This window comes from Colletotrichum siamense, assembly GCF_013390195.1.
Source record: "Colletotrichum siamense strain Cg363 chromosome Unknown KSG_Cg363_contig01, whole genome shotgun sequence".
NCBI lineage: Eukaryota > Fungi > Ascomycota > Sordariomycetes > Glomerellales > Glomerellaceae > Colletotrichum > Colletotrichum siamense.
Genome location: NW_023501014.1, coordinates 5,136,450 through 5,150,686, shown reverse-complemented (window position 1 = coordinate 5,150,686; position 14,237 = coordinate 5,136,450). Strand labels below are relative to the sequence as shown.

Below are 14,237 nucleotides of genomic sequence, written 5' to 3'. Positions count from 1 at the left end.
CCGAAAACGCCTTTTGGCCCTGCCCGGGCTTCTGGAGTCCCCTTGGTGCTCTGGGCTGTCTCTCTCTCACCTGCAACTGCACCTTGGGCCTGCACGCTCACGCTGCAAGCCTGCACCTGGCACACACCCGCTCTTGGAGCAAAAGAGGTCCAGCGCCCACTTCTTTTTCGTCCACTCAGAGGGCCAGGCCAGGAATCCACGCAATCAGAGGCATCATATTACCACACGCCCCCCTCACACTCCTCACGCTCCCCACGCTCCTAGTCCTCATCCTCCCGCGACTCCTCACTCACAGCACGAACACCAGGTGCCTAGGTACCTCACCTACCTACCTAGCACCAGTACCAGCATTAGCAGCAGCAGCCAGCACCAGCAAAACACAGCACCAGGGCTGCCAGCACTGCGAGGTGTGTGAGGTGTGAGGTGTGTGGTGTGTGGTGTGGACCCCCCTCCCCCTCCCCGGCCGTCGACCACCACTGACCAGCCAGTGCGGTGTCTTCTCCCCAACCCCAGTTTTTACTCCAAGCCGGCGACGTTCCCCATCTCCTCCCAAAATCGCAAATCTGCTCCGCTGCTCTGGTTTTCTCTGCTTTGCTTTGCTTTACTTTTGACCTGGGTCCTGTCTCTGAGAGTCTTAGTCTCTCTCTCGCTCCTCTTTTTCGTCCTTCTCGCTGCTCGAGGACGCCGAGTCAGAATTTCTTCTCCCCGACAATTCTCGACACTGCGTCTTTCTCCTCTCCGTCTCTTCCCCGCCCCCAGACACAAGAGAGTGAGAGAAATAGAGACTGTGTGTGTGAGAGTGAGTAAGAGCTTTGTTCCAGCTCTTTCACACAATTCCAGTTCCTCTTTTTGTTTTTTTTTGTCCCAATTCAAATCAGCCAACCAACAACCTCTCAATTCCCCGACTCAACAACACCACAGCCGCAGACACCGGCACGCGACTCGGATTGCCCCGGGCCAAGACGAGTCTTTTCCCGCCGTATCATGGTCCATCTTGCGACCGCTGTGACCCCCACAACTCACACTTACACCCGCGGTCTGAAGGCATAAACAGGGACAGGGACGAACGCCGTTCTCTGCGCCGGCGCGTGCGGGGAGTTAGAACCAGAGCCAGTGCCCCGAGTAGGATTGCCAGCAGAGGTGCAGCTGCAGGTGCCAGAGCAGGACCCAGCTCGCTCGGAACCGCCTTCATCCACCGTCGCCTCCTCGTTGATCTTTCCTTGTTCCCCCCAGATGACAAAGGACAATGTCATCTAGTCTGCAGCAGCTCCAAAGTCACCAACTCAGAGCTGTCAGTCTCGAATACTCGCAGCACGGTCTAGACTCTCCCGGCGCCCATTCGCACCATTCCCATATAACAACTTCCTCAGCTTCCCACCAACCCTTTTCCTCAGGAACCCCAAATGACGGAATGCGGTCCAACAGCGCTTCTCAAAGCTTGGTCGATGCCTCCCATTTTGCCGAGGACTTTTCCTTCCCACCCCACGACCTCCAGGACCAGAATGCAATCATGTTTCTCGGCGACGCGGACCACGCTACCGACATGTTCTCGACCTCGCACCGCCAGTCCGTCTCTTCTGTGAGCGGCGGCGGTCGTCAAAACTCCATCACCGTCATGTCCGTCCCCTACGGCAGAGCCGTCGACCAGCGCCGGCACAGCGTCATCACCTCGGAAGACGGCAGCCAGGACGACCAGGCCGAACCAAATCCTCTCGAGGACAACGGTGCCGACGAATTCGGCTTGCCTACCCAGGCCGGCAATGCATCTGACTTGTCAAAATCCAAGGACGACAAATCCGACCAGACGCCCGCCTGGAGTGAGCTGAAGACGAAGGCCGGCAAGGAGAGGAAAAGGCTTCCATTGGCGTGCATTGCCTGCCGCCGCAAGAAGATTCGATGTTCGGGAGAGAAGCCTGCTTGCAAGCACTGCCTGCGATCGCGCATCCCCTGTGTTTACAAAGTCACGACGAGAAAAGCCGCCCCCCGTACCGACTACATGGCCATGCTGGACAAGCGACTGAAGCGCATGGAGGAGCGCATCATCAAGATCGTCCCCAAGAGCGAGCAAGACGCGAGCGCCGCCTCTCTGACCCGGGCTGTCGTCAAGCCGGCGATCCCAGGCTCACTCTCGGCTTCAAAAGCCAACGCAAAGAAGCGACCCGCAGACGAAGCCTTTGGCCAAGACCTTGACCACTGGGCAAAGGCTCCAGCCAAGACAAGAATCGAACCGCCAAATAAATCCAACACCCTCCAGGCCCAAGAAGCAGAAGAGAACAAGCTATTCCTCGAAGGTCTCGACGCGCTCCCGCCTAAGGAGCTCCAGGAACACTTGGCCGAGATCTTTTTCGAGAACATCTACGGCCAAGCGTATCATCTCCTCCACAAGCCAAGCTACATGAGGAAGCTCAGGTATGCCCATCGTGATCAGTGAGAAGCTGAGGTTTGCTAAACTGTTCTGCAGAGCCGGCACGTTGCCACCCGTTCTTGTCCTATCTGTCTGCGCTATTGCAGCCCGTTTCTCCAGCCACCCGAAACTCAACAGCTCGTCGCCAAACTTCCTGCGTGGCGAAGAGTGGGCTTCGCACGCAAGAGACATCTGCACCAGGCGGTATGAGTGGCCCAACATCACGATATTGACATGCCTTTTGATTCTAGGCCTGCATGAGTTTGGTACCTGCCACGGCGGTAGGAGCTGGGCCCTCGGCGGGCAAGCGATCCGCATGGCTTTTGCCTTGCAACTCCACAGGGATCTGGATCACGACCCCTTGAACCGAAATGGGGCGTCGCAACTAAGCTTTATCGACCGGGAGATTCGACGGAGAACCATGTGGGCCTGCTTCCTTATGGACCGTTTCAACTCGTCTGGAACAGAACGACCGACTTTCGTAAGGGAGGAGACGATTGAAATCCCGTTGCCGATCAAGGAAAAGTACTTTCAGCTCGACATGCCAGCCCCGACCGAGACTCTGCGAGGCAAGGTTCCTCACCCGGTATCCGCAGAAGATGGACAGCTCGCCGACGTAAAGGAGAACATGGGCGTCGCTGCCCACATGATCAAGACGATCGCCATCTGGGGTAAAATCATCACGTACCTGAACCAGGGAGGCAAGGAACTCGACCCTCATCCGATTTGGAGCTCCGAGTCTCAGTACGCGACCCTGATGCGGGAGGCGGAGGAGCAGCTGAACAACATCCCCGACTTCCTGAAGTACTCTCCCGAGAACCTGCAGCTGCACGACACGGAAAGGATGGCGAATCAGTACTTGTTCCTTCATATCGCCATGCAGCAGAACATCCTGTTTCTTAACAGGGTAGCCGTCGCGTCGCCAAACAGCCCGGTTGCTCAAGACGTTCCTCGAGAATTCGTGACAAAGGCCGGAGACAACACATTTGCCGCTGCGAATCGCATTTCAGAAGTCCTCAAAGATGCCGAGTCGTACATGGTCACCGCGCCATTTGTTGGTTACTGTGCCTTCTCTTCGGGTACCATCCACATCCTGGGTATCTTCTCGGGCAATCCTGCTGTGGAGGCGGCGTCCAAGCGGAACTTGGCAACCAACGTCAAGTTCCTGTCCAAGATGAAGAGGTACTGGGGCATGTTCCACTACATGTCGGAGAACCTGCGCGAGCAGTACCGGACCTATGCAGACGCTGCCAGAGGGGGATCCCAGACCAAGGAGAGTTCGACGGCGTCGCCCATCTTCCAGTATGGCGACTGGTTCGATCGTTACCCCCACGGCGTCTCCCAGTCCGACTTTTCAGACCCAGCGACGGCCAAGAAGAAGGAGAAGGGCGACGATGCAGTGCTGGAACAGAAGCCGGAGTTGCACACCGTCGAGGAGTTCTTCACGACCTTGTCCCCACCGCGCAGCACCGAAGGCAACACATCGAGACCCAACCCTCTTAAGCGCAAGTCGTTCGCCGGGAAGAAGCTGGGCACGTCAGGCATGCGCTCAGATGGAAGTCAATTGGAACCACTGTCCACTGAAAACATTGCTGCATCAGCTCAGGAGCAATTGAGTGCTCGCATGCAACAGCAGCGGGGCATGTCCGGCGCTCTTGGCGGGCAGACCAGCGGCCCTTCCAGCTTCAACCCCCTCACCGTGCCACATTCCCAGGGCTCAAACTACCACGCCCTGTCCCCGATCAGCCCCATTGCTGTCAGTCAGTTCGGGCATCATCACCAAGGACCCGCGCCGTTCTACCCGCCTGATCTGCTCAGCATGTCTCTGAACCAGCAGAACGGGATACTGCAGCCCCTTGATCGACAGCTCGTGTTTGGTGCTTACTCGATGGAACCGGGCAACATGGGCCACTTTGACGGCCTCGACTGGGATGGCATGCCATCCAGTGCCCACAGCACTTCCGGGACACACCGGGAGGGCTCCCGCCCACGTCCGCAACGAAACGCCAGCGGTATGGGCGGACACGGCCACCAGACAGACGGCATGGGCTTTGTCGGCCAAGAGGCGTCGTCCGCTTGGTTCATGCCGTTCAACATGGAGCCACCCGAAATTGGGCAGGACATGGGCATGAACCTCGATGGCTTTGGCAACATGTTCAGCAACGGCTTGCACCACGGCGCGAGATGAGCTGGGGAGCGCACATTCAATCATATTGTCTTGTTTAATACCGTGATACGACGGCTTCCGCAAGGAAAGATCTAGGGCGCCGGGTGTGCCTTTGGGCTCTGTATTATCTGTATATGTCTTGGACTTTCCATGTTTCCCTTGCTTATGACTATATGACGGAAAAGACGGGACGGAGCAGGACCGGGGACTTCATTGGGCGGGTTAAAAAATATCTACTTGGGTAGCGTAGCGATTCCGATATACTTGTGTGTGAGATACCAACCCAACGATAATGCAGCATGAAGACCACTACGTTACCGTCCGGATGTTCGTGATTAATTGGAGAGAGAGAGAGAGAGAGAGAGAACCTTTACATGGTATCGTTGTGTCTAAAAAAGAATATGACTACTTTTCTAACCCCGTTCCCCAAAAGAGTTATTTACGCAATAGACAAATAAGAACAACCGACACTTTCGTCAGAATACGCAGTTTTTACACTACTCCGCAGCTGCACCCGCCTCCTCGGTCTTCTTCTTTCCCCTGGACCTCTTGCGCTTCTTGCTCAGGCTGGCGCCTCCGTCCTCGGCGTTCTCCTGCGTCGTCGTCGTCATCTCGTCGGAGGCTTTCTTGTCGCTCTTCCTCTTCTTCTTGCTGTCCTTGAACGTCGCGCCCTCAAAGTCAAACGTCGGCCCCGTGCGCTCGTACTCGTTGCCAAAGTGCTCGCGGCGCCACTGCCTAAGGCGCGCCTTCTTGCCAAACTTCTTCTTGTCCTTGCGCTTCTTGTCGTCGTCGCGGTAGGGGGCCAGCTTCTTCAGGCCGGCGAACTGGTTCAGCGCGGCGTCGGAGGGCGCGAGGAGGATGTCGCGCGCCGTCATGCCGAAGGAGGTCGGGGACGTCTCGCGGTAGCGGAAGCCGAACATCTCTGGCGTTTTGGAGGACGACGATGACGCCTCGGGGATGTCGAGGTCCATCTTGGCGTCGACGAGGGCCTCGAGCTTGGCGCGCTCCGCCTTGGCCGCCTTCTTGGAGGCCAGACGCTCCTTCTTGATGTCCTTGGAGGTCTTGCGCTTCTTTGACGGACGGCCGTCCTCGTCTTCCTCCTCCTCCTCCTCCTCATCGCCCTCCGCCTCCGCCTCGTCATCTGTGAGTGTGATTTGCGGGTGCTCCGTGTCGTCCTTGAAGTCGGGCACAATGTCCTTGATGTCAATGTCGTCGTCCCATGTGGGCTTCTTTGGCCTCTTCTTCTTGCTCTTCTTCTCTCCGTCCTCCTCCTCCTCGTCTCCCGAGCTCGCGCCACCCTCGATTTGGGCGTAGTACTCCTCGCCGAACTGGCGCTTCATCTCGTCCTCCCACTTGTCGTCCTCCCACGCGTCGTTGAGGAAACGCAGCCACTCGTCCTCGCTGAGCTGCTTGCCGCTCAGGCCCGCCGCCTGCTTGATCTTCTTGAGCTTCTCCTCGGCCTCCTCGAGCTTGAGCTTGCGCAGACGCGCCTTCTCCGCCTTGCGCTCCGCCTTCTCCGCCTCCTTGCGCTCCTTCTCCAGCTCACGCGCCCGCTTGCGCGAGCTCGCGGCCTCCTTGCGCACGGTGCGCGCGTTGGTGATCTCACGCGAGTACGTCTTCAGGGCCTGGTTTGACTTTTCCGGGTCCTCGAAGCGGAGGTTGTACGCCTCCTCGAACTTGTCGGCCAGCTCGCCGTCGTCGCCCTCGCCGTCGTCCGACTCGAACGCCTTCCAGTTGTGCTCGCCGCCCTCGGTCCACGCGCGCGCGGCCATGAAGTTGGAGAGGAAGAGCTCCGGGTCCTTATCGGCGTTGGCGATGTCGTCCTCCGTGATGGCCTTCTTCTGCTTCTTAGACACCTTGCGAGCGCGGGAGGGGTGGACGCCGTCTTCGGTGGCTTCGGGCAGCTCGACTACTTGGCCAGGCTTCCGCGTAACAAAGTCCCCGCCCTCCTCCTCCTCGTCCGACTCCTCGGCCGCCTTGTTGATCTCGGAGATGATGGACTTCTTGAGGGCGTCCTGCTCCTGCGCATAGGTCTGGGGAGGCGGCGCGTCGTCCTCATCGTCAGACTCGCCGACGCCGCCGGCCAAGATCTTTTCACGGTGGTAGTCCTTGAGGAAGAGCGGCTTCTCCTTCTTCTTGGAGGGCGTGGGCTCGGCGTTGGGGGTGTCCTTGAAGAAGGTGAAGTTCTTGTCCTTGAAGCGGGGGTCCTTGTTCTTGATGGCGGATAGGGTGGCGGAGATTTGGGCGTCGAGATCTTCGGTGGCCAGGAAGCCTTCCTCGTCTTCGGTCTCGTCCGAGGATGAAGAGTCGTCGTCTTCGTCGTCGTCGTTGTCGTCATTCCGCTTGCCCGTCTTTTTGTACTTTTCCTCCACTGGTCATGGTTAGAGATGCGTCAGAAACCAATCCAATTCGAGGTGAACTTACGCCTGTGCAACTCCTCGCGCTTCTTGTTGTGCTCAAACCGCTTCGCGTACTCCTCGTTGACCTTCAGCTGCGGCGCCGCGATGTCTGCCCCTCCATCTTCGTCGTCTGAGTCGCTGTCGTCCAATAGGTTGACCTTCTTGGGCACCGACTCTTTTGTCGGTGCAGGCGCCATGTTGTCGGTAGTCTCCCTGCTAAGGCTCGGCCGCGTCGTTGCAGAATCCCAATGGGGCGGGCGTTGTAGTGGGAACTTCAAGGGAACATGCAAAAAGCCTTTGGAAGGTCCTCAGAATCAACGTCCCGGAAGGTGGTCAAGCAACTTTTTTTTTTCTGCCGCCCAGCGACGCCTGGAGCTGCACTGCGACCCTGTTCGGCAGCACTGGGTACGGAGGTACGTGCCTGGGATGGAATTTTTGGCGGGGCCCGGCCTCCATCAGTCCATCGGGGTCCGCAGCGGAAGCGCGGCGGATTGATTCTCCGCTGCCCCTCTGAGGATTGGAGCTCCGAGCAAGAGCATTGGCCAACCTTGGTCGCTGCCTTCCGCCGGCTGGGGCCCCTTTGGCCCTTTGGGGGCGGTGCTTCGTCATTGTTGCGCCTCACCACCCTCGTCGTTTCAGTGGCCGAGCTGTGGTCCTACGTATCACCTCTACCACCAACCCATTTACCTACCACCTATCAACCCATCGCGCAAAAGGCAGCAAACCCATCCCAAAAATCCGCTGTCTGATTCCATCCGAACCGATCCCTGAATCCCGCATCCCCCGCAATCAAAGAGACCCTCCGAATCAAGGGCATACGTTTGTCGACTTTCAATAACCGATAAAAAAGATGGACGGATCCGGCGGTGCCCCGAAGCCGAGCAGCAGCGTCAAGCTGGTCCTGCTCGGTGAAGCTGCTGTTGGAAAGGTACGCCCACCACGCCTACGACAGGCATCGCGATGAGATATGCTAAGGAATCAATCTTCGCAGTCATCCCTCGTCTTGCGCTTCGTCAACAACGACTTTCAAGAGAACAAGGAGCCCACCATCGGAGGTACGTAGAGAAAAGTCGCCGCCTGCCGTCCTGTCGTTCGGGCCTTCGTCGCGAGACATGAACCTCTATGGCTAACCCGCAAATACTTGGTCTGCAGCCGCCTTCCTGACACAAAAGTGCAACCTGCCGACCCGGACGATCAAGTTCGAGATCTGGGATACCGCCGGCCAGGAGCGCTTCGCCTCGCTGGCGCCCATGTACTACCGCAACGCCCAAGCCGCCCTCGTCGTCTACGACCTCACGAAGCCCACCTCACTCATCAAGGCCAAGCACTGGGTCGCCGAGCTGCAGAGACAAGCGTCGCCCGGCATCGTTATCGCCCTCGTCGGCAACAAGCTCGATCTCACCAACGGCGCAGGAGAGAGCGCCGGTTCTGCCGGTGGCGACGCTGGCGAGGATGCCGACGGGGAGGACGGCTCCGGCGACGCCCGCAAGGTGTCCACCGAGGAGGCCAAGACGTACGCTGAGGAGGAGAGCCTGCTCTTCTTCGAGACCAGTGCCAAGACGGGCCACAACGTCACCGAGGTCTTTACCGCGATCGCCAATGCCATCCCCGAGACGTCGCTGAAGAGCGCGAGAGGAGCCGGTGCGTCGCATGCCGTGAGCCGGGGCGGAGAGGAGCAACGGGTCAACCTCACCGGACCGAGGGATGCGGCGGCGAAGGAGGGATGTGCTTGCTGATTATGACGACAAACCGAGGACCTTGGCGAAGAAGGGAATTGCTGAAATTTTTCACGTTTATTTTTCGGAGTCTCTAGTCTTTATGCGCTGCATTTCTGCTATAGGGTTCATGTTCTTTTTTTATGGGAAGCGTCCATCCGGCAGAAACTGGGAAAGGTCGTCGTGGGGAGAGCCACTTTGGGCGCGTGGACGATAATGGTGGTCACGTTTTGCTCCAGATAGTGCACACTATCCTTCCCGCTCCCAACCCTCGCATGCTTGCTATCCGTTCGGTGTGTAACATTGGTGGTTTTGTGTGTTTGCAACGGCGGCGGGAAGAAGACGGACATTGGGATGGATCTTGCAGGTCAGCTTGGAACTGATAGCAGTCGTCAGTGCATTAGGTAGACGGAAGTATCATACACTCAAAGACAAGTTTGATAGCCTTTTGTCTTTGGTCGCACTTCATTTGATGTCACCGCCGCCTGTGAGACGACGTCGCTGAGCGAGTAATTGCGCACCATGGTCTGTCCTGACCGGTGCCTGTGGCCGGTGGTCGGTGGTCGGCGGTTGGTAAAAAAAACCAACCGGGTGGCAGGGTGGCCGAGGCATGCGCACAGGGCCACACGTGCGACTTACAGTTGGTAGCCGTACGAATACAGACGGCGGCCTGTCAAAATCAGCCAAGTCTGAAGCAAGCACTGTAAAACAGGCAGGTCGGGGTGGTGAAGGAGATGCCTGGTTGGTCAGTCACCGCCCATGCGTCCCACCTTTTTTTCTTAGTCTTCCCGCGCCTTCGTCCACCTCACCTCGTCACCACAGAATCTTTTATTACGACGGGTTCTGCGCAAGAGGGTACGGGAGAAAAAAACTGTCCGCCAACAACACGCTCGTCGACATGACAGTGTCCCGCGCGACACGCTGAGCCGTCAATTCTCTTTCCATAATAGTACCTTGCTGGTGCCAAGACCCCGGCAGTCGGCCAATTATTCTACTGTACTTTTTCGGCCCCTCCACGTTACCCATGTATCCCTCGTCTTGATTTTACCTCTCGACCGACGACGATATGGCTTCGTCAATTACACCCGCTCAGGCTGAGCTCATCAGGTGCGTTTGTTGACTGCGCAGGACGATGGTGCCGCATGCTGACAGCAGTGATTCGGCAGCTCTCTCGCGCCTGAAGACATTCCCGTTAAGCTGCGATGCGCCATATGTAGCGAATTGGCCGTGAACGCCTTCCGCCTGCCTTGCTGCGAGCAGGCCATCTGCGAGACATGTCAGTACCACGCTCTTCCCCATCACAACCTCGACGTCGGTTTAACCCTCCATCAGGCCAGTCTTCACTACCAGCATCATGCCCCGTCTGCGAGCACTCGCCAGTCTCCGCCGACGACTGTACGCCTCACAAGTCTCTGCGAACGACGATTAAGGTCTTTCTTCGAACCCAAGAAAAGAAGCGTGAGGAGGCGCGAGCCAAGGAGAAGGAATCTGCGCCCCCGACACCCGTCGATGCGAAGCCGGGCGCGTCGCTACCTGCCCCGAACGATTCCCCGGCTGTGCACGCAGAGGCGTCTCCGCAACCTGCTGAAAAGGCGCATGCCGACGAGAAGACGGACGCGGAAGCCGCGCCAGCTTCGGCGGTGGAGGCGACCGCTCAGAACGAAGCCGATGCGGCTGATGCCCCAAATAATGTTCGTGCTCTCCGCCTAACGCGGGATGCTGAGTTCCGCTTACACCTTCACCAGGACGCGCAGGACCACGACGAGGAGCCCGGCCTCTCTAAGGGAGATGACGATGATAACGAGACCGTCATCATCACTGGCGACGAAGACGCGGCGACCGCACCCAGGCGAGGGTCTCAACAGGACGATGACACTGCGGAGAACGGCGACGACCAAGGCGACGACGCGAGCACGAACCCGAATATGAGCTTTAACTCGATGAACGGCGGAAGCTTCCCGAACATGAGCTTCAATGGATCTGGCGACTTTAGCCAGATGCAGATGATGATGGCCATGCAGAACGGCATGGGCGCCAATTCTTTTGGCAACTTTCCTATGATGGGTACGTTTCACCTCACATGATGCCTGCCGACCGCAGCTGCTCACACATCACCAGGTATGCCAGGTATGGGTATGGACCCAATGGCGATGCAGAACATGTACATGAACGGCGGCTATGGTCCTCAAGGCATGGGCATGGGAGGCTTCGGCGGTGGTTTCGGCTCAGGCTCCAATAACTGGAACGGGCAACAATCATGGAATTTCGGCCAAGATAATTTCAATTCTGCTAATGCTGCTGGCATGGGATCTGGTGACTTTGGCAACTATAACTCAGGATTCCAGTCAGGGTACAATCAAGGTAATTTCGGTCACCAATTCAATGATTACCGCCGCAACAACTACGGCAACCGTGGACGTGGAAGGGGACGCGGCTACTACGGCGGAGGCTACGGTCGAGGCGGATACCAACAGTATGGCGGCTACGGGGACCACGGCCAGATGCAACAGCAGTACGGTTCCAACTACAGCCAGGGCGCCGGTGACGCGAGTCGCACCGACAGCAATGTGGACGAGTTTGGCCGCGAACGAAACCCTGATCAGGACGAGAAATCAAACGCCGGAGGAGACAATGCAGATGGCGGAGATGGCTCTAAACCCGTGAACGAGGGCGGGAACGAGTCTGGTCCTATTGATGCATCCGCGCAAGACGCAGACAACGCAAACATGGCACAGGATGGTGACTATGCTGCCTACAGTGGTAACAACATGAACGGAGGTTATGGGCCGCCAGGATTCTCAAACCAGAACCAGGGATTTGCACAGCCCGATGTTCCTTTGAATGCTCCCACGGGACCCAAGGCCATGCGTCAAGGCCTACCGAACACTAGCCTGCATACCCTTCGGGCTCGAGGATACGTCGTCGCCGATGAACAGGCCCAAGAGTCGCCAGTAGATGGCCCTGACCAGCAACAACAAGAGTCCAACGTGGAGCAGCCCCGATCTAGGAGTAACTCTTCGACGCGCACCAAAGATAAGGACAGGAGCCGTCGTCGTGACGTTAGCAGAGATCGTGAGAAGGAGCCTGACAGCCGGTCTGAAAGGGAATACAGCGCCCGAGACCGCGAGTACTCTAGATCACGCTCACGCACCAGGGAACCTAGCAGAGAACGCAAGAGCGATCGCAGTGATCGTGATCGCGACCGCGACCGCGACCGCCACAGGCGTAGACGCAGGCGCTCCGAGTCCAGATCCGCCGCCGGAGATCGTGACCGCGGTGACCGGGACGATGAGTACCGTCGCAAGAAGCACAAGAGCAGAAAGCACAACGCGTACGGTGACGAGGACGACACCAAGTCCCGTTCTAGAGATGATGGGTACGAGGAGAGATCAAGGTCTGCCTCCCCTAGCGACTCAAAGAGATCCAGTCACCGAAGCCATAGGGACCGTGACGAGAAACGGCGAGACCGCGAGAAGGACAAGAATCGGGATGACGACTACGACCGCCATCGCAAGTCAAGTCACCGCTCCCATCGGGACAGAGACCGCGACAGGGACCGTGATTATGACCGCGACCGCAAGAACCGGGATCGCGATAGGGACCGCGAGAAGGACCGCAAGCGTGACAAGCACAGGGATCGCGACCACCGGCACCGCGGCAGCCGCAAGCACTCGCCGGAGCCGTCGCCTTTAGAGAAGGATTTCAACCCGCCCGCCGGGCCACGCGGCAACGCTTCGGGACTCGAAATCAGGGGGGCAAGCTCGAAGCCTGGCAAGTCGTCGGAACGACAAGACTCTGGCAGACGGGATTCGCAAGCCTCGGTCAACAGCAAGTCTGCGCCTGCAGCCACCAAGGACCCGCACGCCCTCGAACGCGAGGCGAGAGACCGTGAGCGTCTGCTCAAAGAGACGCAACGTATGGCGGGCCTTGCTGGTCTTGCGGGCATCAAGCGCAGCAGAGACGACGGGGGCGGCGATGACGGGAAGCGAAGTCGCCGGAAGGGACGGCGTAGTGAGGCCATCAGTATGGACGAGGAGGAAGAGCGTATGCAGAGGATGGAGGCCGAAAGGGAAGGCTCCCGCTTCCGTTAGCAGCAGAACCAAGCCGCGACGGGGGAGAAGGGTCGGAAGCAAGCGGACGATGCGGTCAAGAGGATCCTCAATAGCCTGCGCAGTCACATGGCGCGCAATAGCAAGAGGAGAAGAGAGAACAACCGTGCCGACCATCAGTAGGTGAAGTCGGGCTTACTGTGGCTTGGTGGGATGCATTCCAGCGGTCCGGCTCCCTCCCCGTCAGTTATCTCTCGTGCCGCAGGCCCCCGGGACGGGACGAGAGCTAGTGACAGCGTGAAAAGACATGTATGTTAGGGGCTGGCACGTTACATTATCCAAAAACCCCTGACGAGAGCGACTGCAAAAGTTATTCAGCGGGTGCGGGCAGCTTGTGGGATTATAGTAGACTTACAAAGCTTCAGTGGCCGGTACGGGCTGTATAGAGTTTATTTAATTGGACTCTTTGAGATCAGATTTGGTTATCGTGACGTGTTCTCGCGCTTCTCTGGCTCTGGTCTTTCACTACTGTGCTTGTCTTGTCACAATCAGGTTGCGTAAGACAGGTAGAAGTCAAATTGACGTGTGTCCCATGTTGATGAGGAATTCCCTTGCCGCGGCTCTGTCTCTATGGAACATGCGAAGAAATTTGTTCCGTTGGCTGTGTTTTAAGCCTCACGGAATTAAGCTATGGTGGCCTTGGTGGCTCTGGAGAATCTTTACTATCACTGGTCCTTATGGCAACAGGTCAGAACGCCAACGCGATATCGATGAATTCATATCAAATTGGTCGAGGTGCTTGCGTCACGGGCAAGCAGTAGTTTAAATCCAATACACTTGATTAACCGTCCACGGCTTTGTTCTCTCAATTCCATGCGGGCTGAGCACAAGCATTTGAATATCTTGGGCTCTGTACTTTGCAGAATCCTCCTGCGTCCGACCAGTCACAGATGTGTCTACCAAGCATTGAGACGTCACCCAAATGGGCGCCTGATGTGATTTACGTGAGGGACGGGACCCTAACCCAGGCCATCATCCAAGACGAGGTTTCGTTAAAGTTCGCAGACAGATTGAGCTTAACTTGGCAGTAATTGGGAGCTTGTTGCTGAGATCTGCCGAAGAATGAGCTGATCAAATAGCGCCTCGCAGGTCGTTTTGATGAGTTCTCAATGCCACTAGGAACTTCTTCGGAAATGCCCCTAGACGTCAAAATTCGTCTAATGTGCCCCCGCCGAAAGAGGACAAATGTGCGAACTCGTCCACTTTGAAGGGTACTAGCTTGTCGATGATGGCGTAGATCATACCGAGTCTGTCCTGTCTCGCACGGTTCTCAAGACCGGCTTCCAGTGTTGGGCCGAAGCCGGACCTGGGACGCCTCCTGTGTCTGGTACGGGCCAGTGTATCGTCTTCCTCGGGAAACCGGAGTGATTAGTAGATACGTCGAGATCCCTCTTGAGCTACTCGACGGCTGGTCCAGCCGGACGGCAGTGCGTTTCTAGCTCT

At 57.6% G+C, this 14,237-nt stretch overlaps 4 protein-coding genes across 4 annotated transcripts; 3 read left to right on the top strand and 1 right to left on the bottom strand.

Annotated features, from left to right (window-relative positions):
* Window positions 1-1,411: 1,411 nt before the first annotated feature.
* On the top strand, window positions 1,412-4,592 carry CGCS363_v001289 (putative transcriptional regulatory protein; the record flags this gene model as incomplete). The annotated part of the gene is made up of 2 exons (XM_036633138.1): window positions 1,412-2,409; window positions 2,462-4,592. 2 exons carry the CDS (start codon window positions 1,412-1,414, stop codon window positions 4,590-4,592), a joined length of 3,129 nt encoding a protein of 1,042 aa, XP_036502858.1.
* A 476-nt stretch (window positions 4,593-5,068) lies between these two features.
* kri1 lies at window positions 5,069-7,167 on the bottom strand (the record flags this gene model as incomplete). The annotated part of the gene is made up of 2 exons (XM_036633137.1): window positions 5,069-6,942; window positions 6,996-7,167. The coding sequence occupies 2 exons, from the start codon at window positions 7,165-7,167 to the stop codon at window positions 5,069-5,071; spliced, it is 2,046 nt and encodes a 681-aa protein (XP_036502859.1).
* Window positions 7,168-7,820: 653 nt separating this feature from the next.
* VPS21 (Vacuolar protein sorting-associated protein 21) lies at window positions 7,821-8,706 on the top strand (the record flags this gene model as incomplete). Its single annotated transcript, XM_036633136.1, has 3 exons — window positions 7,821-7,898; window positions 7,962-8,025; window positions 8,123-8,706. The coding sequence occupies 3 exons, from the start codon at window positions 7,821-7,823 to the stop codon at window positions 8,704-8,706; spliced, it is 726 nt and encodes a 241-aa protein (XP_036502861.1).
* Window positions 8,707-9,751: 1,045 nt separating this feature from the next.
* Window positions 9,752-12,776, top strand: RBBP6 (E3 ubiquitin-protein ligase RBBP6; the record flags this gene model as incomplete). The annotated part of the gene is made up of 5 exons (XM_036633135.1): window positions 9,752-9,792; window positions 9,852-9,961; window positions 10,018-10,376; window positions 10,431-10,749; window positions 10,804-12,776. The coding sequence occupies 5 exons, from the start codon at window positions 9,752-9,754 to the stop codon at window positions 12,774-12,776; spliced, it is 2,802 nt and encodes a 933-aa protein (XP_036502862.1).
* Window positions 12,777-14,237: the final 1,461 nt, after the last annotated feature.